Genomic DNA, 27,460 nt, shown 5'->3' with positions numbered 1-27,460 from the left:
TAAATTATTAAAATTCAAAATTTTTATCATCTTTTGCTCCAATACAATCAGCAAAGGCAACAGCAGTGGAGAAAAACTGTGCCATTTCCATCATCTACAAATCAATTTCCAAACAAAACACTACATTCTTCCCAACTGAACTTGCTAATCAGACTTACTATCAACAACAACACACAGATCGACCAATAATGTGTTGGCTATAATTCAAAACATCTCTTGCATGCTTTCTCATTGTCTCTGCCCTTTCAACAAAATTTATGTCCCATCACTTCAGATATATTTAACAGCAATTCAAAACTTCTATGAGAATTTTGGAAAACATTGTTTGCACAAGTGTGTCAGGAAATTTTAGCCTATGTGTAAAAAAATACTTAACATTTTCACCATCATATACTTCCTGCATATCATTCAACTTTAAAATTTTCTGACATTATAACCAAGTTATGACATATGTAAAAAGCTGATACACGAAAAGTTTTCTTCTGTTTACCCTGTACTACTGAACATTTACACCGATGACAAATATTTTTCTAATGAAGCGAAAAAAACTTTGGTACAGTTCATAGCAGCACAAAACTACATTGTACCTTCCAAATTGTTTGCTCAGTTTGGGTTAGGAGACAAAATCAAAAATTTTGAGAATCTGTACACAGCAGAGTCAAAGGACCAGAATCTCAGTTTTAAGACTCATGATGCACAATTTAAACAGAAAGCTTATTGATGAGTAACTCCATTGTATACACACGATACAAAATTTGTTCTCATTTCCTACTCTACCAAAGATTTTTCGGTTGATCTAATGCTACAAAGAAAAGAGGTGTCAATGGCAATTGATTCAAATCTAGATTTGCCAACTTTTCTTACGACAAGCAAGCATTATCCTTTTTGTTTGTGTGTTGGAAATACATTATGAGCTCCCAGACATGAACGACTAACCACAGAACATTGAATTTATAAAGAAATTGATTTGCTTGTCACAAAATCTTATACAATAAGTGGCAATAACTGGCACACATTTAAAATGCATTTCTACTAATAACCTCAGCATTTAAAACAATCTTTATTACAGGAATGCTGCGATAAAACATTTGCTGCTCATCTGGAAATTATTCCACAATATACACTGTCATCAAGGGAGATCTGAAACCTTTCACCCATAATCTGGGTCAACATGCTCTCAAAATTGAAATCGATGAACGAAAAAGGCTGTTTCACCAGATTTTCACATTAAGATTTAATACAGAAAGTCAAACTACCATATTAAACATGGTAATGATAGTGTATTAAAGTGCCAGATATGAGTCATTATGAAATATAGTTCAAGAACAGAAAAAACATGGTGTTGGGTCCAAATCAATTCGGAGTACAAAATTGACAACTTTATTAACAATCTATTTAAAATATATTTTGCTAAATTTACAAAGTTCATGCTCATAAACTGCTAAAAATTCAATAAATAAGAACCAGTAAATCTAGCAAAATTTGAGGTACAAAATATTGTAAACTGAAATATAAAATTTCAATCAAACAAACTTTCAGGGCACAAAGGAGAGGAATTTTTAGGAATATACAAACGATAAGAAAACCACTGTTTGCTGGACTTCAATTAGGAAATTTTGATCTTTATTTCCAAAAATTTCTTCTCACTGGCGGACTGGCCAAAATTGCCTGTAAATACAGAAAAGCAGTTTGAATATAATAGCTTGCCTATCCTTAAAACACAAAAAATCTGAATAACTGACGCAGTAAAGCAATCCATGTTCAAACAGGGTTTCAATTGATTAACAAGCAAAACAATGTAATTTAATAATTTTTATTAGCGCACTAAATAAGATTATACAAAAATGATTTTCTTGGAAACTAAGCATTAAATTAGATCGTCTCCTGCATCTTTTTTGATTAAAATATCCTTTCCAAAATCCAACCAAACATCTTCCTAGACAACAAAATACCAGAGTATGAAACCAAATTAAATGTGTATTTTGGAATCGGCAATAAAATGACATCATTCTGAGTTTTTTCACTGTGTAATTGTTAAACTGTTTGCCTGATTTTAAAAAGTTTTCGTTCACCCATTTGACGTATGATGAAATATGTTTTACAGAATATGAATACAAAGACATCTTTTCTACCCAGGAAAGCACTAAAAATAGATATGGTTGAAGGAGGAACTTCAACAGAAGCACAGTCAGGTCCAAAGTTCAATATAAATACAGTCAGCTGACTTATTTTCAGTATTAGTTTTCTCTCATGCACTGAGAGCCTGATAACGCAAACTGAACCCGTCACAAGGCAATTTTATATCTAAAAAAAGTAACACAAAACAGGAGCTTAACGAATCAACATACAAATAACCTGCCTGTTAGTTTTTTTAAACACGACACCAAATTCAGTCAATCAGGGGCTGTCAAATTCAGCACCCCGACAAAAGAAACAATCACTTTATGGGGGGGAGGGATGGCAAAGTCCAACCCCCAACACCCCATATGCAAGTCTCTCAGATAGGATCCAAGAACAGCACTAATCTGCGTGGATGCCTGGAGAATAAAGTGTGCATCGAGAGCCGACCAGCGAAGTACGATAATTCGCTATCACGACAGTCCAGAAACCATAGGTGCGGCCAGAACCTCGATACTCACACCATCAGAAAACTCGAGGCAATACAGAACAGCACTAGACTTAGATCAAGTCTGCTACATTCATAGGCATCTCATCAATATGCGTGTTGTAGAATTTCTCAATGTCCTCCAGCGTACGCCTGTCATCTTGGGTCACAAAGTTGATAGCTACACCTTTTCGGCCAAACCTTCCACCTCGACCGATCCTAAAAAAGATAAAACCAATTTTATTAACTTTCAAATCATCCTAAACAATTGCGACAAAAGGTATTGTACAATCAAATGAAGATTGTCGTTTCCTTACCTGTGTATGTAGTTTTCTCGATTAGATGGCAGATCATAGTTTATAACTAGCGAAACCTGTTGTACATCTATACCACGAGCAAGAAGGTCTGTAGTAATTAGAACTCTACTCGAACCGGTTCGGAACTGTCTCATAATAACATCTCTCTCTCTTTGCTCCATGTCACCGTGCTGTAACAAATTTTACAGTTTTTCTTCTTGACAAATACAACACCACATGATAATGAAAGCACCCGTAAGACTTTTTCTTGCAAACTATAACAAACTACAAATATTTAATATAGTTTCTTTCTCAAGTCAATAAACACAACACTCGAACCCATAAAATTCTAATTGACAGAAGAGGAATATAGTCAGCAACTGAAATACCAATTTCATTAAAATAATAATCTTTCAAACCTAATGTATGAATAAATTAATTGCGACTACTTTATCTGCATGGCTGTATCAGTAATTCCTACAATTTGGACAGCCAAATTTATAAAGATGGAACCCCTGTAACATTACCACACACTAAATGTTTTAACATTACTCTAAAGAAACCTTTCGTAATACATTCTGCTTTTGAAATTTGTTTCTACACTTCTTTTTTATATTTCTGAAGTTCAATAACTTGTGGAATGGTCTAAAAGGAAATTAACACATCATTCACAAAATGTTGAAGCTTAATTCACTATGAAAGAATCCCAAAAGTTCAACAAGTTTCATATGTGCATCTTTGTATTACATTGTTATTTATAACAAACTTCACTGGCAAACTGTCAATACATGAGAAACATTTTCCACATTTATTCTAACCAGCGACAAAACTTTATGTGGATTAAGATTTCTACAGCTTTTTGAGAGTTGGGCTTTTAGGATGTTTTTATAGATGCAGAACTCTTACATTGCTGAGAAGCTTTTGAAGACAAAGTGTAAAAAACTATAAATGCCTGTGTCATTTGCCACAAGCCCTTATGTAGCATCTAAAGCTTTATGCAAATAGAACAAACAACATTTCCTTAACATTAAAAACACACCCAACAATTAAAATCAATAACACTTATTTGAAGATTAATCCTCACCATTGCTGAAACCGTGAAGTCACGTTTATGCATACTTTCAGTGAGCGCATCCACCTTACGACGTGTATTGCAAAATATGACAGCTTGTGTGATGCTAAGAGTATCATACAAGTCACACAATGTGTCCAGCTTCCAATCTTCACGTTCAACATTAATGAAAAATTGTTTGATACCTGGAAAGAAAAGCATGTTTAATAACTGAATGAGCATTTAATTTACTGCAAACTTAATTGCATTTAACATCTTGACTAAATGTCAGTAAAAAACACTAGCAGCTCATTTTACAATGCAGCACACACACTGTTCATATAAATGCCATGATTTATATAGTTACCCCCTTACATTTTTCATACTACACACTTTATTCGCTGTTCAATACAACATATTTAAATTTACCTTGCAGTTTTAGTTTTTGTAACAATATGTGCACTACATACAGTGTTAACTAAGAAATCAAGCTATAATATATATGTTATCACATCCTTTGTCATTCACATTCATTAGCTACACAAATCTCTACCACACTGTCTTTTCAGCTCAAACCAGGCTTCTCTACACTATAACTCTCAATAAAATCAATATTTCAGAGACAGGGCAGCAAAGGTTGGGAAGGGTGGGGGTGGGGGAGATACATGGACATTAACCCAATTAAGATGTGAATGTACAATCAAAATTGGAAAGCAAGGTTGCAAGAAATTTGAACACCTTTCCATAGAACTTATTTCAGCAAACTAAGTGATTTACAGAATGTAGAGGAAGGAAAAAATAAACATAAGGAAGCTCAGAAAGACAACTATTCCAGTGCTAAATAAGTCATTCTTAGCCCCTACATACTTTACCGCCCCTGAAGCCGCTTTTACACTAAGGGTCAATGATGGCTTAAGAGACCACCACCTCAATTTTAGAGGTTGTTCAAATTATGCAGATACTCAACATAATGTCACATACATAAGCCCTGTAATGAAGTGAGGTTGCAAGGGATCTATCTCTGAATACACAATCCACTTAAGGTAATAGAAATGTTAATAAATTCTATTCATGATAAAAGCAAAATACTTAAGCTTTTATACAATTTTTCCACACCACAGAGCTGAAAGAAAGTGACCAATAATCATGTTCAACAAATCAAGGCATGTTTGGATACACAGAAAAAGAAACATTGTGTTTTGCTGAAGATGGAGGCATGTTAATCTCACAAGCACGGAAAAAAAGGAACTTCCAACCCAAGCATGATTATTCTGAAACTTTTATTTGCTTCACAAAATTTACACACAAAACATTTAGCACGTGGCATATAGCCCCTTCATTTTTATCCTTTGGGGGTCTTATTTTCTACATGCAATATATTGTTAATTTCTCCTTCAACAGCGACATGATTTTGGGACTTTGCACAGAATATTTCATATATGATGTTCTCATTTATAAAGAGCATAGGATTTTTCCTTGTCTTCAGTATTCAAAAATGTCATGGACTATAGTCTCTTGTGGGAGACTACAAATAAAGTTTAGTGAAATCTACATGTAACATACCAAAAACAAACAACAAAGATTAAAGGTGCACAGAAGCACGAAAATCAGCAGCATTATGTGAGAAACATTACAAGAGTTTACTTCTAACAGAGACATCACCCATTAACATCAGTATTCTGGTGTTTCTGCACCTGTAATCTTCAGTACTCATCTTCAGAAATTCATAACTACACTCAGCACAATCACTGATACACATCTACAACATTACTATGCAATTCACACTAAGTGCTTCACAAAGGCTTCTCCAAACCATCTTCAGACACTTTCTCTACTACACCACATTAATACCACATAGGAAAAATGAACACCTAGCACGAGCTAAATTTCTTTTATCCTGATCATTTAGCCCTATGTATACTAGGGACGAAATAAAAAACACACACACACACACACACACACACACACACACACACACACACACACACACACACACACACCATGAAGGAATTATCTGAATGGGACAGATCTGTAGAAATGACACAAATGTACAGAAAAACAAACTATTACAATTTCAGAAAAATTGTATGATTTATTCACAGAAGGAAGTGCTTCACAAATTGAGTAACATGTTGGTCCACCTTTGGCCCTTACGCAAGCAGTTATTCGGCTTGACACTGATAGGATTGTTGGATGTCCTGAGAGATATCGTTACAAGCTCTGACCAATTTGTGCATCTAATAATCAAATACCGGAGTTGGCTGGAAGGCCCTGCCCATAATGCTCCAAACATTCTTAATCGTGAACAGATCCAGTGATCTTGCTATACAATGTAGAGTTTGGCAAGCATGTAGACTAGCAGTAGGAACTCTTGCCCCGTGCTGGTGGGTGGACATATCTTGCTTAAATATAAACCCAGGATGGCTTGCCATGAAGGGCAACGAAACTGGGCGTAGAATATCATCGGGTAGCGTTGTGCTGTAAGCGTGCCGCAGATAAAAGGAGGAAAAGACATGGCACCCTAGACTATCACTTCTGGTTGTTGGGCCATACGATAAGGGACACAAACAGGTTGATACTGCATTATTGACCTGGGCACCTCCACCCAAAGCATGTCATTGATTGGAGTAGAACTGTCAAGGTGACAAGTCCCAGTGAGCTGAGGCTCAATTACCAGTGAGGAGAAATTTAGACACACCAGACAGTGCTGAGATACCAGCCTGATTGTCACCCGCCATATAGACCGACAAGGAGTGATAGTCTGGGGTGCTATTTCTTTCCATAGTAAGATCCCTTTCATGAACATCCATGGCACCCTTGCAGCACAGCAGTGCGTCAACAATATTCTATGCCCTGTTTTGTTGCCCTTCATGGCAAGCCATCCTGGGCTTACGTTTCAGCAAGATAATGCCTACCCATACACGGCTTTGTCTTCATGCTCAACAAATCCTATGTTGTCCAGCAAGATTGCCAGATCTCTCTCCAACTGAACAGTTGGAGCACTATGGGCAGCCATCCAAACACCTAGGTTTTGGTGATATAATGCACTAAATGGCCAGAATTTGGCACAATATCCATTCAACAGCCATACCAATGCCAAGCTGAATAACTGCTAGCATTAAGGGTCCGAAGATAGAGCAACACATTATTGACTTGCTCAATTTGTGAAGCACGTTCAGTTGAATAAATCATTCAGAAAACTCTCGTTGTGCTTAGATATTTTCACATTCAGATAAGAAAGTTGGTGATTAAAATTTCGTGAAAGATCTCACAATGAAACACACCTTTGTTTTAATGATTGTCACCACCAACTCACTTGTTTTCTCAGACATTTTCCCCCATTTTGCAATAATATGAAGCAAGCTGCCCTACTTTGAACTTTTTGCACATCCTCTGTCACTCCTATCTGGGAAGGATCCTATACCACACAGCATTACTCTACAAGGGGTCAGACAAGCTTAGTGTAAGCAGTTTCTTTAGTAGACCTGTTGCATCTTTGTTCTGTGCCAATAAAACAATCTGGTTTGTGCTCCCCAAAACATTTTAAACATGCCTATTCCAATTGAAACTGTCATGATTGTAATTCCTATGTATTAGTTGATTTGACAGGCTTTACACTACTGTATCATGTAACCATGACCTCATACTTTTCCTTACTCACGTGCAGATATTACGAACAGCAGAGGGCCTGTCACACTTCTTTGGAGGACAATGGATACCACCTCTGTTGCTCAATTTTCTATCATTTACTTCATACTTTGATACAGGTAATCACGAATTCAGTTGCACAACTGAACTGATACTCCAGAGGCAGGCAATCTGAATGCCCATGTGAAAGAGGATTAAATCAAGTTAAAACATAACCATTACACTTAGCTTTATTTTACAACACTAGTTAATGTGATTTCATTGTAACAATGGAATGATCTAACCACCGAGTCTTACTACTTTGGTTTGGATGTAACATCCACAGAGAGAATCCTCTACTTGATAATCAAGTCCTCACATTATGTCCTACAATGATCAGGGACATTGTTCATGCTGCTCTTGTACAAAAAAGTTTTATATAAAATATTTTTGAAATTTGATACAAGTAACGCAGAAGCAGTATAGCTGTTTCCATGTGCACCAATAGAAAGTGTACAATAAACATGGGAAAGCAGGTCTACAGATGTGCATAACGTACTTCCCTTGCTACTTTGTATCTCCATAGCAGTGTCATGTCAGCTATACACCATTAGTTTAATACTCCATGTGCCAACAAATTTCTGCAGCCATTTTGTAAGAAAATTTTACTAATTAGAGCATCACTACAATCTTCGTAATGGCTACTCCATTTCAGAACACTTCTAACACAGCAGGAACACAGTTGACCATTACAACAATTTTATGTGTGTGTTTTTTTTTTTGGGGGGGGGGGGGGGGGGGGGGGGCGCACACTCTGTGATCCAAAAGTTTTGGGCAGACCAAGTGTAGCAAGCTGTCAAAAGGAATAAATAGAGGGGTGGAGGCATGAAATCTTAAAATGACAATTACAAGTTAGGTACTCCCCCCCACCAATAATTATTTCTTTGTGCACACTACATGGGCAATCCTTCCAATATTGGTGACAGTGCTGTTCTATGTGAAAATGAAAGAATTACAAAATCTATTGCATAGGATGAAGAAGCTACTAAGCAGATAATCGATTACAAGTAAATGAAAAAAAAGTATCAAGGAGCAACAGAAAAGGGTTATAGAGAAGTCAAGATTTTGACTCCTCTAATACACAAAGTAAAAGACTCATCTAGCCTTGGAAGTAAAATGACAACAGATGAATCCAGGACCAGACAAGAAGCAGACTAGCCCCATCACATATAGCAATTTTAGCTACAATATGTTTACTGATGTCAAATGATCCACCTTAATTTGAGGAAGAAATATAAATCTAAGTGATTGACAGTCCGTGGGAAAACAAGTAAAAGAGACGCAAAATGTTCAAGATGATTATTATGGAAGAATGGTGAAAATTGAGTGGACTGATAAGTGAGGTTCTCCTTAGTGAAGAAAGGAACATTGAGGAAACATTGCCTAGAGGAGGAACAAGATCATTGGGTATGTGTTAAAGACATCTGTGTAACTTCCATGGTACTAGAGGGAGCTGTAATGGACAGATCGGGAAATATACAGTAAATAATTTATGATATCTTCTGTAGGTGCTATTCACACATGTTATACATCTGCCTTAAATTTATGCCACATTTAAACCCATTGGTTTAACTCCACTGTAGCTTACAAACCAATCTTCGACATCTGACTACACTAATCAGTGTCACCACATTGATGACTTTGAAGAATTGGGGGACTAACACTGATAAAGGACTGGCTTTGAAATGCAACAAACATTGGGAGTTTTTAAATGTTTCCTGACTTTGTATTAAGTATATCAGATTTCTGCTGTTTCATCCGGTGTTCACTTACCTTGTTCATTTCCATATGCATCTTACCTTTAAATTGTTATTCATGACATTCTCAAAACTGAACAACATTCATATGTAGGCATCTAACCTATTTGCATCATAGCCAATTTAAACAAAAATGTATGGAAAGATTTCAAGAAAATTTAGTTTACTGAACAGCATTTAGTAGCAACTGTAATGGTATTAGAATGAGATTTTCACCCTGCAGCGGAGTGTGTGCTGATATGAAACTTCCTGGCAGATTAAAACTGTGTGCCGAGTTCGAGTCTCGGTCTGGCAACATAGTTTTAATCTGCCAGGAAGTGTAATGGTATTAATTGCTAGCTTCTACCACACCCCAAATCCCATTAACAGTGTAGCTTGTATGCACACATTAGTATTGTGTACCTTATTGAAAATGGGTGTAAGGGATCAGTTATTTCTAATACAACACATTCTTCAGACTGATAAATTAGAGAATGTTACAGTTTCAGTCAAAGGAATGATATTTAAGTTTCACACACCCATATGTTCCCGCAATGCCTCCAAAGCAGGGAGCCCAGTAGCTGCATCTGAAAGTTTGGCTGCTGCCACCAAACAGTGACAAGTGCAAGGCAACATGATCACATAGATGTAGGTTCAAAGGCAAGATTGCCAGTTTTGGGCCATGAAACATAAGCTCTCTCAAAATGTGCATAAAAAGAAAATCTTCATTTCCTCTACGTCAAACCCTTACTGGTTATTTTAATGAAACAACATACATTTGTCCTAATTTACTTTGCTGCACTAAAAGAACTGCAAATGCCTTTACATTATATTATACATTGATGTGAGCTGTTGGTATATGCCTTGCCCGATTCAGTCAATGCATCCCTGAACACCACTTGAGGAAACCATAACTCAAGTATTTAAAAGTGTGTGTCATACCATTTGGCCTTCTGTTAGTGGCTGGATAAATCTTTTCCAGCCTCTTTAAAAGCAGAAACGTCTAGCCTCAGTTTCCTAGACATGGCATAAAATTCCTGTGTACTTCTACCTCCTAAAGACAGACAAAACTGAACAACAGTAATTCATGTAATTTCATTATGGATTAAAGAATGAGATGCAAGTAATTACAGCACTACAGTGAACAATGTCTCAAGCCTAATGTAGAGATGGGAAATTTGTGACAGATTACTACTTGACACTAATAGCAGCCAATTTTTAATGAATAATTCTTGTTCAATTGTTAGAATTCAGTAGTCAATTACCAGTCACAACTGAAGGCCATTCAATCCCTGACAGTCCTGTTTTGTAGTGCTGTCTGGAGGTTGCAAAAATGTGTGGGGTTAGAATTTTAAGACTGGAGAGGATTTTTAAAAATTTTATACCTATATGTTCAGCATCAAGTTTTTAAGCACCCTTTTACAGCTGTGCCCTCTCAGCCTATCTTTGAACAAGCACTGACAACGGGGAGGCATGGTTCCCGATCCCATTTTTCACCTGTCATCTGGCAACGTAACAAACACAATGTTTTATATTTTTGCATGCAAAGTCACTAATCTACACAGTTTATCATTTTAACTATTCATTTCTTGTCCATTTCACAGGTGAACTGCTTTATGTGAATGTCCAATAGGCACAATATTTCGGCAAATGACCACATCGCCATAAGTGCACCTGATGGCAACATGGCTGTTTGGCAAAATATTGTGCCTGTTTGACACTGACCTGTGGCAGTTTATCCATGAACTATTTTGACATTAAGTACACCAGGATAAATTGAAAAATCATTTTTGTCTCGCTATTTAGCAATGGACAAAGGAAAGTCTGCTTAATGTTAAGCTGTAAGAGGATAAACTTTTGAAATCGTTTAATATATTTCAGTAAACTAAGGCTTGAGTAATTTTAAAAATGTCCCGTACTGGACCCAAGAAACCATGTTAATCATAGTTTTGGACTTACACCCATCTTCAGATGATTACACTCAGTGCCTTCTTCACATATTCCATATTGGATTTCTATATAAATAATACGTAACTTACTGCACATTTGATTCCAGTAGTCATTTGAAACAATCCTGTAATCACTACCTCAACTTAAAATTTTGTAAATGGTGAATTTTATGTACTGGTCATTTACCAGATTTTTCCCGTTACATTTCCTATCAAAGAAATAGCCAGTATCCATTATCGATAACATTAACTTACACTTTCAACTATGAATGCTATTTGCACAGCTCTCTGGAAGTTCATCACCCAAAGTGACTTGTTAGTTAGAAGTTTACATATATAATATACAAGCAGCTTTGGGAATCTAAGACCATCAAAGTGTGATATCTACATACTATTTTCCACAAATTTTATCATCCTTAACCACAGGTAGGTGTGTGTGTGTGTGTGTGTGTGTGTGTGTGTGTGTGTGTGTGTGTGTGAGAGAGAGAGAGAGAGAGAGAGAGAGAGAGAGAGAGAGAGAGAGAGAGAGAGAGAGAGAGAGAGAGAGAGAGAGAGAGGTATTTTTCTACTATGTAATAGATTTCTGAATTTACCTCTTAAGGCTTCTTACAAAGAAAAGTGCACTAAACATGGATCAACTTTCAACACAATTCCTTCAACAGAGACTGCTGAACCAATTGCAAAATTAGATTCTTATGCATGATATTAAATATGGAGCAAATGTTACAATAACTGCAGATCTGACTAGACAACATATCACTACTACCTAATTTTGTATTCACATTCAACTCTCAAATATTACATTCCATTTAAAGTAGACTACAGGCTACATTGTAAATCAACCAGATTTCAGAGATGAGAGGCATTGCCTACCACTAACCCAGACAAGCTATTACAGCTAATTTCCCCTCATCTAAGCATTTCAGCATCACCACAGAACTGAAACTGTACAGAAATCTAAAATTAAAGGTTTGCACTCTCACAATAGTGTTATTAACAACTGTTCAAATTGAAGAGCTACAGCCTCACTAGAGACACTTGCTCTGCTTGTAATTTTAAATTCCGACACACCAATGCGAATGTGAATGTGCGGGTCATTCCACATCAAATCACCCAAAAAAAATAAATTTTACACCCACCTCCTTAGATTTTCATGAAATTTGGCTCAAATGGTTCTAATACTATCCTGACAACACCTGCAAAATATTTTTGCTGTATCTCTTATAGTTTTTTTTATAAATTGTTTAAGTTTTTATGTTTTGCGTTTTCTGAACCTTCCGAAATGGTAAATTTAATTTGTATTCAAAACTTTAAAATTGCTTATCTTAAAAACTCTTCTAGATAACATCATGAATTTTTGCAGCAAGTTTATTTATTATACATATTTGAAGATAAAAATGATACTATTAAAATATATTAATATTTTCCATGAAAAAATATATATATGTATTTTTTTTCTTTTCGTTTTTTAACGGATGTTTTGTTTTATAAGAATTGCAATATCTAGAGTCTCAGACCTGGTAGAATGCTCAAATTTGTTTTAATTTACTCTTAAACATGTAGGCTACCTGATAAAAATAATGATGGTTTTTTAACATGTTTATTAATTATAGTAGATTACATTAGAATTATGTACAAAGATAGTGTACTTATGTATAACCCAACTGATTGCTTGAAACATTGAATTTTTTGAGTAATTTTGTCTTTTTAATAAACATTAATGCTGATTCAACTTGTTTTTCCACTGCATCCAAGAGCTTTCAGTTCTTTTGATACAGTCTTTATTGAAGTAATACATTCTTCCAGTGCCGCTTGATTGAGGTGCGTCTACTACACAGACTATGTGCTCCAAAGGCACTATGCAAGAATCTTCTCTTTCAGGCCAATAAAATGATGCAGCTGGTCCTGAAGGATGTAGAAATAGAATTTCTGCATCTTCTTCATCATTGAATATTGTTTTTACCAGACCAAAGTACCAGTTACCATCATAATTTACAGCCACATAGCTATCTACAGATGGTTCAACACGAACCCAATCAGAAGATGAATGGAAAGAAAAGAGTAAGGAGGGTTTTACACTATCTGCAGTCCTCCTAATTTCAAAGTTTTTTGTTGGAAGTGGTTTGAAGTTATGAAAACTTCTTGTTCCAGGAATGGTTCGGGTTGCTGAAAAACGGTTTTCTAGTTTTAACCGTAGCAAATCAGCTTCTTTTTTGTCAATAAAGTGAAAATGAACACACATCAATTACTGTCATCATTTGTTCTTTGTCTGAAAGCTGTATACTAGCTTTCCTTAAAATTCTTTTGATAGTTCCTCCTAGGCCATCACAAATTGACTTCCCATGACTTGTTGCAAAAAAAGTGTGTTGGGCCTTCAAATTAAAGTCTCTCAAGTGTTCAGTCAAATTTTTAGAACTGTTTCTATTTTTGTACTGCCCAGCACAACCATCTGTAAAGTAGTGAACTGAGTCAATGTCAGTATGATGTAATGACAGCCACTTTGTAATTTCTTTTTGTACAAAGTTAACAAAACCAGTATCACGTTCTTGGTCATCACTAATAGAACATTGGTTGGAAACAAAAACCATTGTTTTCCTCATTTCTTAGAAAAACTCCAACTGGGTGTAGAGTACAACCACCTCTATTCCAGTGGTAACTTTGGATCTCATTTTGTATAACAAAGGAATAATTTTCACTGAAATCCATCACAATAATTGCTGTTTCGGGTGGTGGGTCTTCTTTCAATCTGTTAAAGGCTGCTGATTGGGATTTTGCTATAAACGAGTGTGGGGTGAGCTTTTCCAATGACCTAACCAACAAAGAAAAGTAGTCTTCAACACTGATAGACTGTTTGATCATTTCTGCCCTGTCTGTGTTAACCCACTGACTGATTACAATTTCTTCTTCTAAATCATAATCTTCACTTAGTTTTTCAGATAAGTACTCAGTTAGTGCAGTATAGCTGTCGCAATGACGTAGCATGCAGTTTTGGTTTTCCGTGTTGCACCCAAGCATCTTAATTAGGTCTTCATAAGATTCTTCAATTTTCACAGCATCCAGTAATAGTTTAACATTCTATTGGATACTGCATACACATACAGTGTGTGTGCCTGCAGCACCAGCAAGGATACACCATTTAGGTCTCAAGAAACAAAATTTTGAAAATCCTACTTCTACCTAGGGATTCTCCCATTAGAAAGAATAATAGAGTTCTCTCAAGTTACACAAAATGAGTCTTTTTTGCATGTACTCATTTTTTGAACACTGTCTTTTGTTCCAGGTAGCACTCTGGAACTTTCATCCTTTTCATAAAAATCTGTTACAAGTCTTACTGTATTTTCAGAAAGTTTTACCTTTTTTTGGACCAGGAGTTTCCAACATACCCTTTTCAGATTTTAGCTTTCTAGCTTGTCGCACCATGTACTCACTCACATTAAACTCTTTCATCACTTTATTTTGACTCGAGAATCTGGAGCCAAGGTCAGAATCTGGATTTTTCTAGACCTCCCAACAGATGAAATCTTCTCTTTCATAAGAGAAATCATTACATCAAAATCCTTTGCTTTCTCAACCACACTTGTATCTTCTTCGACATCATCAGAACTTGGTGCATCATATTTTAATGGTTTTGAAACCGCCTTTTTTGCAGTCTTTTCAATACTGCTAACCTTCCTTTTAAAATAAGACCCTTTACTTTGTTCTGACAAGCAATGAAGCTCTATCGGTGTTAAACCTAAATTATCAAGAGCAATGTTTGTTCGTACGAGGGATTCATTTCTGGATTCATGTGATTCTAATTCAACCATAACTTCATCTGTTTCACTTTAATTGACCAACTCTTAATTTTTCCTCACAAAAGTTACAGCATGTTGAGCAAAACTTTTGTCCAGGTTTTACACTAACATTTTTTGTCAGTAATTGTTTAGAAAGATCCAAGCCTACACTTCTCAATGATTTTTTGATGGGCTTTTTGTGTTTTTTTAGTGGGTCTACACATGTTGTTTGATACTTTTCAAAAACATTTAAAAAGTAGTAGCTGTGGTATGAACATATATTCTTAAATTCAGACAGATTAATTCCAGATCGTAAGTGGATCAAATCTTTTTCTTCCTCACTCAATTCAGATACCGGTTGTAACTTTTTTGAAGGTGTGTAGGTTGTTTGGAAACAGTCAGATTTTTTAAATAACCCTACGCTACAGGTTTGAATATCTGACATACTGATTTCACTTTTGGTCTGATTACTGTTCTGGTTACTTTTATAGGATATTGGAAAAGAATCTCTGTAAACTAAGTAACAGTACTTACTGAAAGTTCGAATAAACTTAATAAAATACTATCCAAGCACTATTTAACACTGTAATAATTTTTTACTTCAAAACACAGGAGTAACAGAACAAAATCCAAGCGTACATTGTTACTTTAAGACAAAAACTTATTTTCGGTGTCTAAGTCACTTGGTACTTTTTATTTTTAAAATATAATTAATATTATTTTAAAAATTAGATAACTATTAAACAGGTTAAAAAGCCAACATAATTTTTCTTTTATCTAATAGCCTATACAATTAAGAGTATTTTAAAACAAATTTGAGCTTTCTATCAGGTCTGAGACTCTAGATACTGCAGTTTTTGTAAAACTGAACATCCGTTAGCTAAAAAAAACTTGTAAATTTTTATTCATTTGAAAGGTTTTAATATATCTTTATGGTAATTTTTTTTAACATTTAGATATAATACACAAACTTATTCCAAAATTTCATACTTATATCTTGAGTATTCTTTAATATACAAATTTGTTTAGTTGTGAGGACACGTTTAAGTTAAGATTTCCGACTGCTGAAACAACGCCAAATCTAAAAACTTTAAAAATTTATAAAAAAAAACTATCAGAGAAAGAGCAAAAAAATTTTACAAGTGCTTTCAGGATGATAAAAGTAGTAATTGTACCAAGTTTCATCAAAATCTGACATGGTTGGTGTCAAGGCCTGGGTGACTTGACATGGAATGACCCGTGAAGAACATGTCAGGGTTATAACTGAACTTATTGATGTTATCCAGAAGCATATGAACTTACCTTCAAGTGTAAGCTCTTCTTTCTTCACCAAAATCTGAACAGGATTCCTCATGAAGTAACCTGTCACCTCAAGTACATCAGCAGGCATTGTAGCTGACAGCAAAATGACCTGAAATGGGTTCCAGATTAATATTAATTTGTCTACCCTACTTCACATTACCAACAAAGATGAAAGCATATTACCTGTATTTCTGGATTAAGAGTCTTAAATACATCGTATATCTGATCCTTGAAACCACGGGACAACATTTCGTCAGCCTCATCTAATACGAACAGCTTAATGCTATTTGTTCCTAAAACAAAATGCCATATGAAAGAATGACAAAGTCATAGTTAATTTATTTCCTTTTACACCACAAAGGCAAGGAAAATCATTGAAATTGATTCTTATAAACAGTTACAGTCTAACATATATAAACTAATCCATCTGTATAAACACTACCACCCTACAGAAAGGAAAGTTTAAATACACAGCCAACAATTTGCCATTATTTTTACTTTGGTACTGTAGCACATACATACCAACAGTATTTTTTTTACTAAGTAAAAGTAGCTATAGCTTTTGCACAGGGGTGTTCTCACATGAAACTGTGGGGTCTAGTGTAGCAGGGGATACAACCCGTTGGCTTTGGACAATGACGTCACAAGTCGCCAGAGAGCAGTTTACCATTTTCGCTTTTGCTGTTATGTTTGTTTCGTTTTTTTACTGATTCCTTAATAAAGTGGATCTGTTTATTCTATCTCGTGAGATTTTTTTTTAAAAAGCCAAAAAACACTTATCAGCTACTGAAGGGAGCTCCAACACTAAGAAGAATCTCTTGTCGTTTGGCGACTTGTGACGTCATTGTCCAAAGCCGACGGGTTGTATCCCCTGCTCACTAGACCCCAAATTGTGAATCTTTGGCACTTTCAGCTTCTCAAATATGCAATTTTGAAATTCATATATTGACTGCTCTTACACTTCACTTCACAAACAAATGCACTATTACCAAACTTGATGCATCATTAAAGCTACACTTACTTAGGGCTCGTCTGTTAATCATGTCCATTACTCGGCCTGGTGTTCCAACTACAACATGAACACCCATCTCCAGCTTCTTCATATCTTCACGAACATTTGTCCCACCAATACAGGCATGACACTGTGCATTCATAAAATCCCCTAATGCAATCACAACCTTCTGGATCTGTAACAGAAGTAACTTCAGTCATTAAAAGAGCAAATTGTTTACTTAAAAATTTATACCATTCAGTAAATAGCAAGTTGCAACTTAATTTTGCTATTTCAGGAACTAAATCAATAACGGTATACTGACAATTTATGACAAATCATAATCAGTTGGGAAAAGATACCTGCTGTGCCAACTCTCGGGTTGGTGCTAAGATTAATGCTTGACATTCACGAAGTGAAGTGTCAATGAGCTGGAGGATTGATATTGAGAAGGTTGCCGTTTTTCCAGTACCTAGGCAGTAAAAAGAAAGAAAAGTTGTATCTTCCACTGAGTACAATTTAAAAAGACTTAAATCAGACCAGTACTAAACCTACCTGACTGTGCCTGAGCAATGACATCGTGGCCTTTAATGCAAGGCATGATAGCTCGCTGCTGAATAGCAGATGGTTTTTCAAAACCATATGCATAAATGCCTCTCAATAACTCTTCCTTCAAATTCATGTCATCAAAGTTCTCAACCACCTAAGGATAAAATTCATACTTTCACAAGCCAAAGAAGGATAGTATTACAAAGATTGAACAAAATTCAAGAAATTTCAAAAACTCCGCGGCTCTTACGCTTACATTGCTCCTCTGCTTTTCCACGAGTTAAAGTGCTATTACATATTACTTACCTGCTCCCAGTTCGACTCAATAACGCCATCGGGTTCCATTCCTGGAGGTCCTTCATATGCGTCCTTTTCTGGGCCATTTTTGGACTCGTCCGCAGGCCAGTCATTTCTGAAATAAAAAATTACAATTGTCTGTGAAATTTGTCAAACAAAAACCTCGCTAAAATGTTCCACTACGGTACGGGAATTGCTCAAACATCACAAAGAGGCGACTCAAGCAAGTGTACAATATTTCTCTACCATAAAAATTTACAAATCAAATTAAAGACATTCTTGCATTATAACTCTCTTTCCTGCTATCTACGATTCCGTTAGCATGTGAGTGATTCTCTTTCCTCGACTACACTGTCACCAGCACGAGTCTCCCACATTGCTGTCACGATCTGCTGGTGTGCGCGCGCCAAATAGGCTCATAGCCAACAAGCTGGTCTCCACATTAACCCAAGTTACATTAAGAATTATTTTTAACGGTAGTACCCTGGAAAATAAAGGAATGGTTCTGTGCCGACATCAGTTTGAATTCTACGAACAGCAAATTTTCCTTTCACAATGCCATATAGTTCAACACAAAAGTGCAGAGTTTATAAGCAGTTCCCGCAAGCACAAATATACATGTACTGATTCTCACAAAATTAAGAGTATTTGAGTTCAAACCTCCTTCTCGCAAGACCGAATAAAACTACGAATTAAACCTGTGTCACTTAGTGCCAGTGCGAAAGCGTGCCAAACTTCTTTAGCTATTGGTAGATAAACTAACCATCACTTCTAAACGCCACGTTCAAGTAGCACTAAATCAACATCATTTTATTGAACACAGCATCTTTTAAACCAAAGCGTGCGAGTAATTCACGTTCATTGTCAAATTATACCTGAACGCCATGTTGGCAATCGCACCACACCATTGGAAACCTTGACAATACGGTTCACACAGCAGATTACAATGTAACAAATTTACAAAATATTATCTAGAGCTTCCAATAGTGTACCCTAGACAACATTTACATAAACCTTTAAACTGAATCTACCATACAGCTTCGAAAAACCTATCACTTACCTTCTATCTGCTGCATACGACATGTTCAACTCACGATTAGAGCGACGGAAAGAGAAATTCTAGTGACTTCGCCAATGTGTTCATGCGCGAAAGGGGTACGAAGTTCGCGAATGTATACACTCAAAGTTTCAAAGATATTGATAATGCAGTATATCCAAAATTTAAAAATAAACTCTCTCTACTCCATATAGAGGAAAATAAACTGATTTTAAATTTTTTTGTTGAGCTCTACTTTTATATTGCGTAAGACGATTAGGTGATCATACAGGAAGTTGCGTATATACCCATAATTCTGTGCGCTTCGAATTTGAGCAGCAAGGGGGGAGAAATTAAATGCTGGGTTATAGAAACCTTGGAGCCAATAAGACTTACAGCATCACAACAAATGATGTATTTATGTTGTCCAAACCAGTAATTACTTATCAGCCGCAGAATGTGGTTTCATTATCAGTTTTCAGTTTGCGTCGCAAGTGTTTCAGGGACTGAAGCTCGCAGAATTTTCTTGTGTTGAGGGTCACTTTAGAAACATACAATTTCGTTTAACATGTAGTTACTTTCACAGAGAATGTAATAGACATATTCTTTGCAAAACAGAGTTCTGATATTTATTCTCAGATCATCTTCTGATTATTAGTATCTAATGCCCTTGGTTAGATGTTTGGAATCTTTAAAGAATTTTTTCTTATGAACATTGTAGCATATTTTGACAGCATGCAATTTTTTTTAATAAAAATTTTATTTTTATAAAATATTTTATAACAAATATCAAACGAACAGACCAAAATCATTATTAGGTAACTTGCATGTTATCACAATTTTGTTCTCATCAGATGTGCCCAGAAGCAGTATTGCTGCTGATTATATTTAGTGTTATTAAATTCCGGTCTCCTCATCATAGCCATATGTTTAAAATAATTACTGCAAGAGCTTTTGTCTTCTAGGAGGTGGATATAACCCTAATTTAGTTAAATTATAACATCATTCACCTTAACCGTGACGAAGTTGTCCTTGTGTGATATGTTAGAACAGCTTTGTGGTGTGCCCTTTAAACTTAATCCTAATGGTTTAAAGCGATAATTGCTCTAAAACACAAGTGCATATGTTTGGCATTGGATTCTTATTTACTTTAGTATTCAAGATTGCAAAACTCATTGATAACTAGTTTTGGCTAAAACAGCTAGCTGCCTCCAAATCTAATAATAGAAACATTGCTGTGTTTAATCGTTGCTGTGCCTGCTCTGATCCAAGCATATTACTCTTATGCTAGGTGACAGTGGTAAATTTTACCAGTAGTTGTGATAAGTGCTCTTAATATGGGGACACTACCTGATGCAATGCTATTGTACAGTGTTTACAATGATCGCATATATTTCGGGACAAAAATTTTTATTGAGCTGTGCATGTACAGATATTTTGGGCTGTGAATGTTGTTACACACAATGACAGTGTCACTCCTACTGGCCTAGTGATTAGGCATTCTTGACTAATAAAGGATTATTTGTAAGAATCCAATAAATATGAACATACTTAGATTGCTGACATCCAACCGAACTATGTTAGGAAACAACAGTTACAGTTCAGTGAGCCTCTTGAGACACCAAATGTAGTACATTGGTTCACTTAAAGCCTTTGACATTAAAACCATTGTATAATGTGGCATGCAACAGCATCTATATGAGTTCTCCTGGACATCATTTTGCCCCTCATCCCCTCTAAACTCCCTTATGAACACCCAACTTTGTCATGGTAGCTTCAGAGTAAATACGCTGTACTGTTTTTCCACTGAAGTTCTCATTCATTCTAGAAGGCCACTGATTCTCAGAATGGGAACATAACCAAATTATACATTTGTTACAATCCATAGCATGATCCTGTGTGCTTCACATAAGTGCACTTTCATCATTTCAACCATATACTGTATGCTCCCACAAACCTGCTGCTGGTTGAGGATTGAAGGAATGGTGCTATTATAGATCCAGAATTTGGGTTTAAGTTATACAGATGTACTATCCACAAACTTGAAGAATGTGGGTATAACTCTGGCTGGGCAGATGGGAATTTGAACCCCAATCCTGCAAAATGAGAGTCCCTTAGTTGTAAGACTGAAGCAATGAACTCTTTGGACCCAATTTTATATCAGCTAAAGAGAGAACCTTTAATTTCCTGATCATGCTTTCTGATTTATTTTTATGTCAGCAGTTAGCAGGCCTACTTTATTTGATGTTAAAATTTCTGTGTTAGTATACTCACAGAATATATTAATATAGTAACAAACTAAATGAGAACTTAGCCTCAGCTCGAACTTTTAAGTAAAAAGGAGGCCGATTTTAAGTTGAGACTTAAAAAGCTTCAAAAAGAAGGTTATACTCCAAAGTAGAATGAATCCAGTTGTACCCCTGAGTTTGAAATTATTTCTTACTCTTTTTCCTAACCTCTATTTGAGTTTTAATATCTTCTTTGTCCTCATACTGGCAGTAAGCTGATAAACTCTAGCAAACAATATTCAGTACAGCGAACTATAGGATGTCGTAAGGAGCAGAGAAAAATCACTATGGTGGAAGACTGGTCTTTCATGCACTAACAGTATTGTCTGTGTAAAACATAAAATTATACATGACAAATGGTCATAATTAAATGTCACTATTAATAGTTACAAGAACAGTTATCAATATTTCCAACATTTATTTAGGTTCAAAAGGGTGCCTATCATGATTTTAATGAAAAAAGCTGTTGAGTTTTTGGTAGAATATTTAGTTTGTTTTGTATTAAGGTAATTAAAGAAAAATACCAGTAATACAATCCTTCTGAACTACCATGCTTCTAAGATAGTGAAATATCTGCTCATATTATCACAAATAGTTTAGACTACAACCATAACTACACTATTTGGCACATTAGTAGGAATGCTTCTCACATTAGTGTGAAGATCATATGATTCTTTGAGTGGTACAACAGAAAATATGAAACTTGGAGAGTTGTATTTTGCAATAGGATATTCCCACATGGTTGTGAGTGATGTATTATCCTTCACCTGGTTACAGTACGTTTCTTTTTTAATGCCCCTTATATTTATTTCTTCTCCCTTAACTTTGATTCCTACTCTGAATTTTTCTTTGGTTTCCTTTATTGCTTGATAGGCTACATCCCTGTCTCACTACATTCTTGACCACTCCTTCTCTTATACCTGCCACTTGGTTTCAGTACAAGTTATAAATAGCCTTTTGCTCTCTATGTTTTACCCTTGCTACCTCCAGAATTTCAAAGAGAGTATTCCAATCAACATTGTCAAAAGCCTTCTCTAAGTCTACAAATGCTACAAACGTAGGTTTGCCTACCCTTAACCTATCTTCTAAGAGAAGTTATAGGCTAAGTATTACTTCGCATGTTCGTACGTTTCTCCAGAATCCAAACTGATATTCCCCAAGGTTGACTTCTACCAGTTTTTCCATTCTTCTGTGAAGAATTTTTGTTAGTATTTTGCAGCCATTACTTATTGAACTGTTAGCTTGGTAATATTCATACTTGTCAGCACCTACTTTCATTGGAACTGGAATTATTATATTCTTGAACGCTGAGGATATTTTGCCTGTCTCATACATCTTGCACACCAGATGGAAGAGTTTTGTCATTGCTGGTTCTACCTAGACTGTCAGTAGTTCTGATGGAAAGTTGTCTATTCCTGGGCCTTGTTTTAACTCAGGCCTTTCAGCACTCTGTCAAAATCTTCTCACAGTATCATGTCTCCCATCTCATTCTCATTTACACACTCATCTATTTCTATAATATTTCCTGCAAGTTCATATTCCTTTATGGACCCTCTATATACTTCTTCCATCTTTCAGCTTTCCCCTCTTTGCTGGTTTTCCGTGTGAGCTCTTGATGTTTGTATAGCTGCTTGTCTTTTCTCTAAAGGCCTCTTTAATTTTTCTGTAGGCAGCATCTAGCTTTTCCCTTGTGATCTATGCATCTAAATCCTTATGTTTGTCCACTAGGCATTCCTACTTAGCAATTTATCACTTTCTGTCAATCTTATTTTTGAGGTGTTTGTATTCCCTTTTGCCTGCTTCATTTACTGCATTTTTATATTTTATTCTTTCATCAGTTCCGTGTCTCCTGTGTTATCCATGGATTTCTTCTTGGCCTTTTCTTTTTACCTATTTGGTCCTATGCTGCCTTCACTATTTCATCTCCCAAAGCTACCCATTCGTTTTCTAATGTATTCCTTTCCTCAAAACTTGTCAGTCATTGTCTAATGCTCACTCTGAAACTCTCAACAACCTCTGGTTCTTTCAACTTATCCAGGCCCCTTCTCCTTAATTTCCTATCTTTTTGCTATCTCTTCAGTTTTAAATCAGTTTATTATTACCATTTATTTCCATATCTTGGTCATTGACCAGTCATTATTGGACAGACTGCGTCAAACCTACAATACAGAAGTATGTACAGTTAGGAATTTGCATACAATTAAATATAAATACATTAAAAAATACACATAACTTGTCATTTAGTTTAAAGTGACACCTATTTAAATTAAGAAAGATTTTGTAAATCATATGAGAGTCGTTCCAAAAGAAATGCACACTATTTTTGTAAAAATTCAGTTTTCATTCTGCATGTGTGAAAGTTTTACAGTGTGTAGATACATCCTTCCCGCTTAGTTTCAAACTTAGTTCAACCTGTTCCCATGAGTGGCGCCGTCACAGCATCTCTTCAAGATGGCTGTTACACTTGACATTCATCAGAAGCAACGTGCTGTCATAGAATTCCTGTGCTGTGAAAACGAGACAGTCGGAAACATCCACAAGAGGTTGAAAAAGGTGTATGGAGATGCTGCTGTCAATCGCAGTACAGTTAGTCGGTGGGCAAGCAAGTTACATGATGAAAGCGGGCATGGCAATATTGAGGATTGTCCTCACAGCAGCAGGCCTCGTACTACACACACTCCAGACAATGTGCAGATAGTTAACGAATTTGTGACTGCTGACAGACGTATTACAGTGAAAGAATTGTCACGCTACGTTGGGATAGGGGAAGGAAGTGCTTGCAGAATACTGAAAGTGTTGGCGTTAAAAAAGGTTTGTGCCAGGTGGGTTCCCAGGATGTTGACAGTGGCTCACAAAGAAACAAGAAAAACGGTATGCAGAGAACTTTTGTAACAGTACGAGAATGGTGGAGATGAATTTCTTGGAAGAATTGTGACAGGTGATGAAACATGGCCCCATCATTTTTCACCAGAGACAAAGATGCAATCAATGGAGTGGCATCATGCAAATTCACCCAAGAAAAAAAAGTTCAAAACCACACCTTCTGCTGGAAAAGTTATGGCTACGGCGTTTTTCGATTCCAAAGGACTCTTGCTTGTGGACATCATGCCAAGTGGAACCACCATAAATTCTGATGCATAAGTGACGATACTGAAGAAACTTCAAGCTCGACTGAGTCGTGTTCAACCACATCGACAAAAGCAGGATGTTTTGCTGTCGCACGACAATGCATGGCCATATGTCAGTCAAAAAACCGTGGAAGCGATCACAAATCTCGGATGGACAACACTGAAACACCCACCTTACAGTCCTGACCTGGCTCCATGTGACTATTATCTCTTTGGGAAACTGAAAGAATCTTTTTGTGGAAGAAGGTTTGAAGATGATGACCCCCTTGTGCAGGCTGCCAAACAGTGGCTCCAACAGGTTGATCCAGAATTTTAGCGTGTGGGTATGCAGGCGCTGGTTCCAAGATGGCGTAAGGCAGTTGAAAGGGATGGAAATTATGTGGAGAAGTGAAAATATTGTTCCTAAAGGATGTATCTACACACTGTAAAACTTTCAAACATGTAGAATAAAAGATGGATTTAAAAAAAAAAATTGTGTGCCTTTCTTTTGGAGTGACCCTCGTAACATCATCTCATGCTGGAATTCATCATCATGTGGGATGCAAGCAGTAGTCTGGAGGAGGTGGGGAAGGAGAGGGGAAAGTATTGTACAGGTGGGGAAAGAGACCAACACTGGCTGGTTGAGTGTGCACAGATTAGTCTGTCAACAGATGCAGTATCAGAGGGTTGTGGGGCAGAGAGGTGGAGAAAAAAGGAGCAAAAACGGAGAGGAGCGGGAAAGATGGATTGATGGATGAACTGGCATATGGCCGCAAATAAACAGGGTGGAAACTGTTGGGTGCAGGTTGAGGATGGGATAATTACAGGGGAGAGAATGTGTTTTAAGGATAACTCACATCTGTGCAGTTCTGAAGAGCTGGCGGTGGAGGGAAGGATCCAGATGGCTCAGGTACTGGAGCAGCCATTGAAATCAAGTATGTTATGTTCAGCAGCGTTTTGTGCCACAGAGTTGTTTACTTTTGGTCTTGGGCACAGTTTGGTGGTGGCTGTTCAACTGTTGGACAGATGGTAGCTGGTCATACCAATATAAACATCTGTGCAATGATTGTAGCACAGCTGGTAAATAGCATGGCTGCTTTCACAGGTGGCCAGGCCCCCGATGGGGTAAGATAAACCTGTGACAGGACCGAAATAGGAAGTACTGGGTGGGTGGATGGATGGGACAGGTTTTACACCTGGGTCTTACACAGGGATGTGACCTTTGTGGCAGGAGGTTGGCATTGGGAGTGGCATAGGGATGAACTAGGATGTTGTGGAGGTTGGGTGGGTGACAGAACACCACTTTAGGAGGGGTGGGAAGTATCTTGGGTAGGATGTCCTTCATTTCAAGACAAAACAATAGGTAATCAAAGCCCTGCAACGGATGTGGTTCAGTTGTTCCAGTCTCGGGTGATGCTGGGTGATAAAAGGGACACTCCTTTGTGCCTGGTTCTTGAGGGGTGGTGGGAGGATTGGGGGCATGAGGGAAATGGCATGGGAGATCTGTTTGCGAACAATGTCTTGGGCTAGTGCCTATATGTGAAGGCCTTGGTGAGACTATCAGCATACTGGGCAATGGAGTTTTTGTCACCACAGATATGCGATCCCTGGTTATCCTGGCTATATGGGAGAAGCTTTTAGGTGTATAAGTCCCAGAAGTCCAACACAAACTTCAATCCCTTCTTAAAGCCTTAGGGCCTTCCCAGGACATCCCCCCTGAATCTATTTCCCTCCTCACCACTATGACACCCCACATACCCACCTTCTACATGCTCCTCAAAATCCAACAATCAAAACCCAGCAATCCTGGATGGCCCATTGTGACTGGTTATTGTACCCCCACTGAAAGAATTTCAGTCCACATTGACCTACACCTCCAATCAAATGCCCACAATCTAGCCTTCCATATCAAAGACACCAACCACTTCCTTCACCAACTCCCCACCATCCCCACCCCTTTATCTCCCTGTACACCAAAATCCCTCATGCCCATGGTCTTACCACTATTGAACACTACCTTCCCAATGTCCTTCAGACTCCAAACCCACCACATCATTCCTCATACACCTTACTAACTTTATCCTAACCCACAACTACTTCTCATTTGAAGGGAAGGTTTATAAACAAATCTGCAGCACAGCTATGGGCACCTGCATGGCAATCTCCTGCACCAACCATTTTACGGGCATCTGGAGGCGATCTTCATAGCCTCCCAAAACACTAGAGACCTAGTCTGGTTCAGGTTCATTGATAATATCTTCATGATCTGGAATCAGGGCCAAGACACCCTATCTTTGTTACTTCACAACCTCAACATCTTCTCTCCCATCCTCTTCACGTGACCCTCCTCAACTCAGCATGCCACCTTCCTAGATGTTGATCTCCTCTCTGAAAGCTCCATCTGCACCTTCATCCACATTAAACCCACCAACCACTATTACTCCATTCTGACGGTTGTCATCCCTTTCACACCAAAAAATCCCATATAGCTTGGCTACCTAGGGATGGCATATCTGCAGTGACAAAAACTCCCTTGCTCAGTATGCTGAGGGATTCACCAAGACCTTCACAGACAGGCACTACTCCCAGACCTAGTCCACAAATAGGCTCCCCAAGCCATTTCCCCTCACCCCTCCACCAATCCTCCCACCACCCTCCCAAGAACCAGCCACAAAGGAGTATCCCCTTCATCACCCGGTACAATCCCAGACTGGAACAACTGAACCACATCCTTCATGAGGGCTTTGATTATCTATCATCATGCCCTGAAATGGGAGACATCCTACCCTAGAT

At 37.1% G+C, this 27,460-nt stretch overlaps 1 protein-coding gene across 2 annotated transcripts; it reads right to left on the bottom strand.

The window, feature by feature from the left end:
* Positions 1-1,591: 1,591 nt before the first annotated feature.
* Positions 1,592-19,357, bottom strand: LOC126457763 (eukaryotic initiation factor 4A-I). 2 transcript variants are annotated; one of them, XM_050094327.1, is made up of 11 exons: positions 19,297-19,357; positions 18,246-18,351; positions 17,946-18,093; positions 17,753-17,862; positions 17,421-17,586; positions 16,583-16,692; positions 16,400-16,508; positions 3,986-4,158; positions 2,923-3,092; positions 2,640-2,824; positions 1,592-1,668 (listed from the first exon to the last, which is right to left on the bottom strand). In XM_050094327.1, the coding sequence occupies exons 1-10, from the start codon at positions 19,317-19,319 to the stop codon at positions 2,680-2,682; spliced, it is 1,260 nt and encodes a 419-aa protein (XP_049950284.1). In that variant the 5' UTR covers positions 19,320-19,357; the 3' UTR covers positions 1,592-1,668; positions 2,640-2,679. The 2 variants fall into 2 exon arrangements, with proteins under 2 accessions (XP_049950284.1, XP_049950283.1); XM_050094326.1 differs by having other exon boundaries at positions 1,592-2,824.
* Positions 19,358-27,460: the final 8,103 nt, after the last annotated feature.

Source organism: Schistocerca serialis, chromosome 2 (genome assembly GCF_023864345.2).
Source record: "Schistocerca serialis cubense isolate TAMUIC-IGC-003099 chromosome 2, iqSchSeri2.2, whole genome shotgun sequence".
Lineage (NCBI taxonomy): Eukaryota > Metazoa > Arthropoda > Insecta > Orthoptera > Acrididae > Schistocerca > Schistocerca serialis.
Note: the sequence above shows the minus strand (reverse complement) of the source record. Positions and strands in the feature narration are given on the sequence as shown.

Coding starts and splice junctions, on each gene's coding strand:
- LOC126457763 (XM_050094326.1), bottom strand. CDS start 19,319: ATGTCGTATGCAGCAGATAGAAG. Junction 17,863..17,945: donor CATTGCTCAGGCACAGTCAG/GTAGGTTTAGTA, acceptor TTTACTGCCTAG/GTACTGGAAAAACGGCAACC. Junction 4,159..16,399: donor AGAAGAGCTTACACTTGAAG/GTAAGTTCATAT, acceptor TTTTCTTTCCAG/GTATCAAACAATTTTTCATT.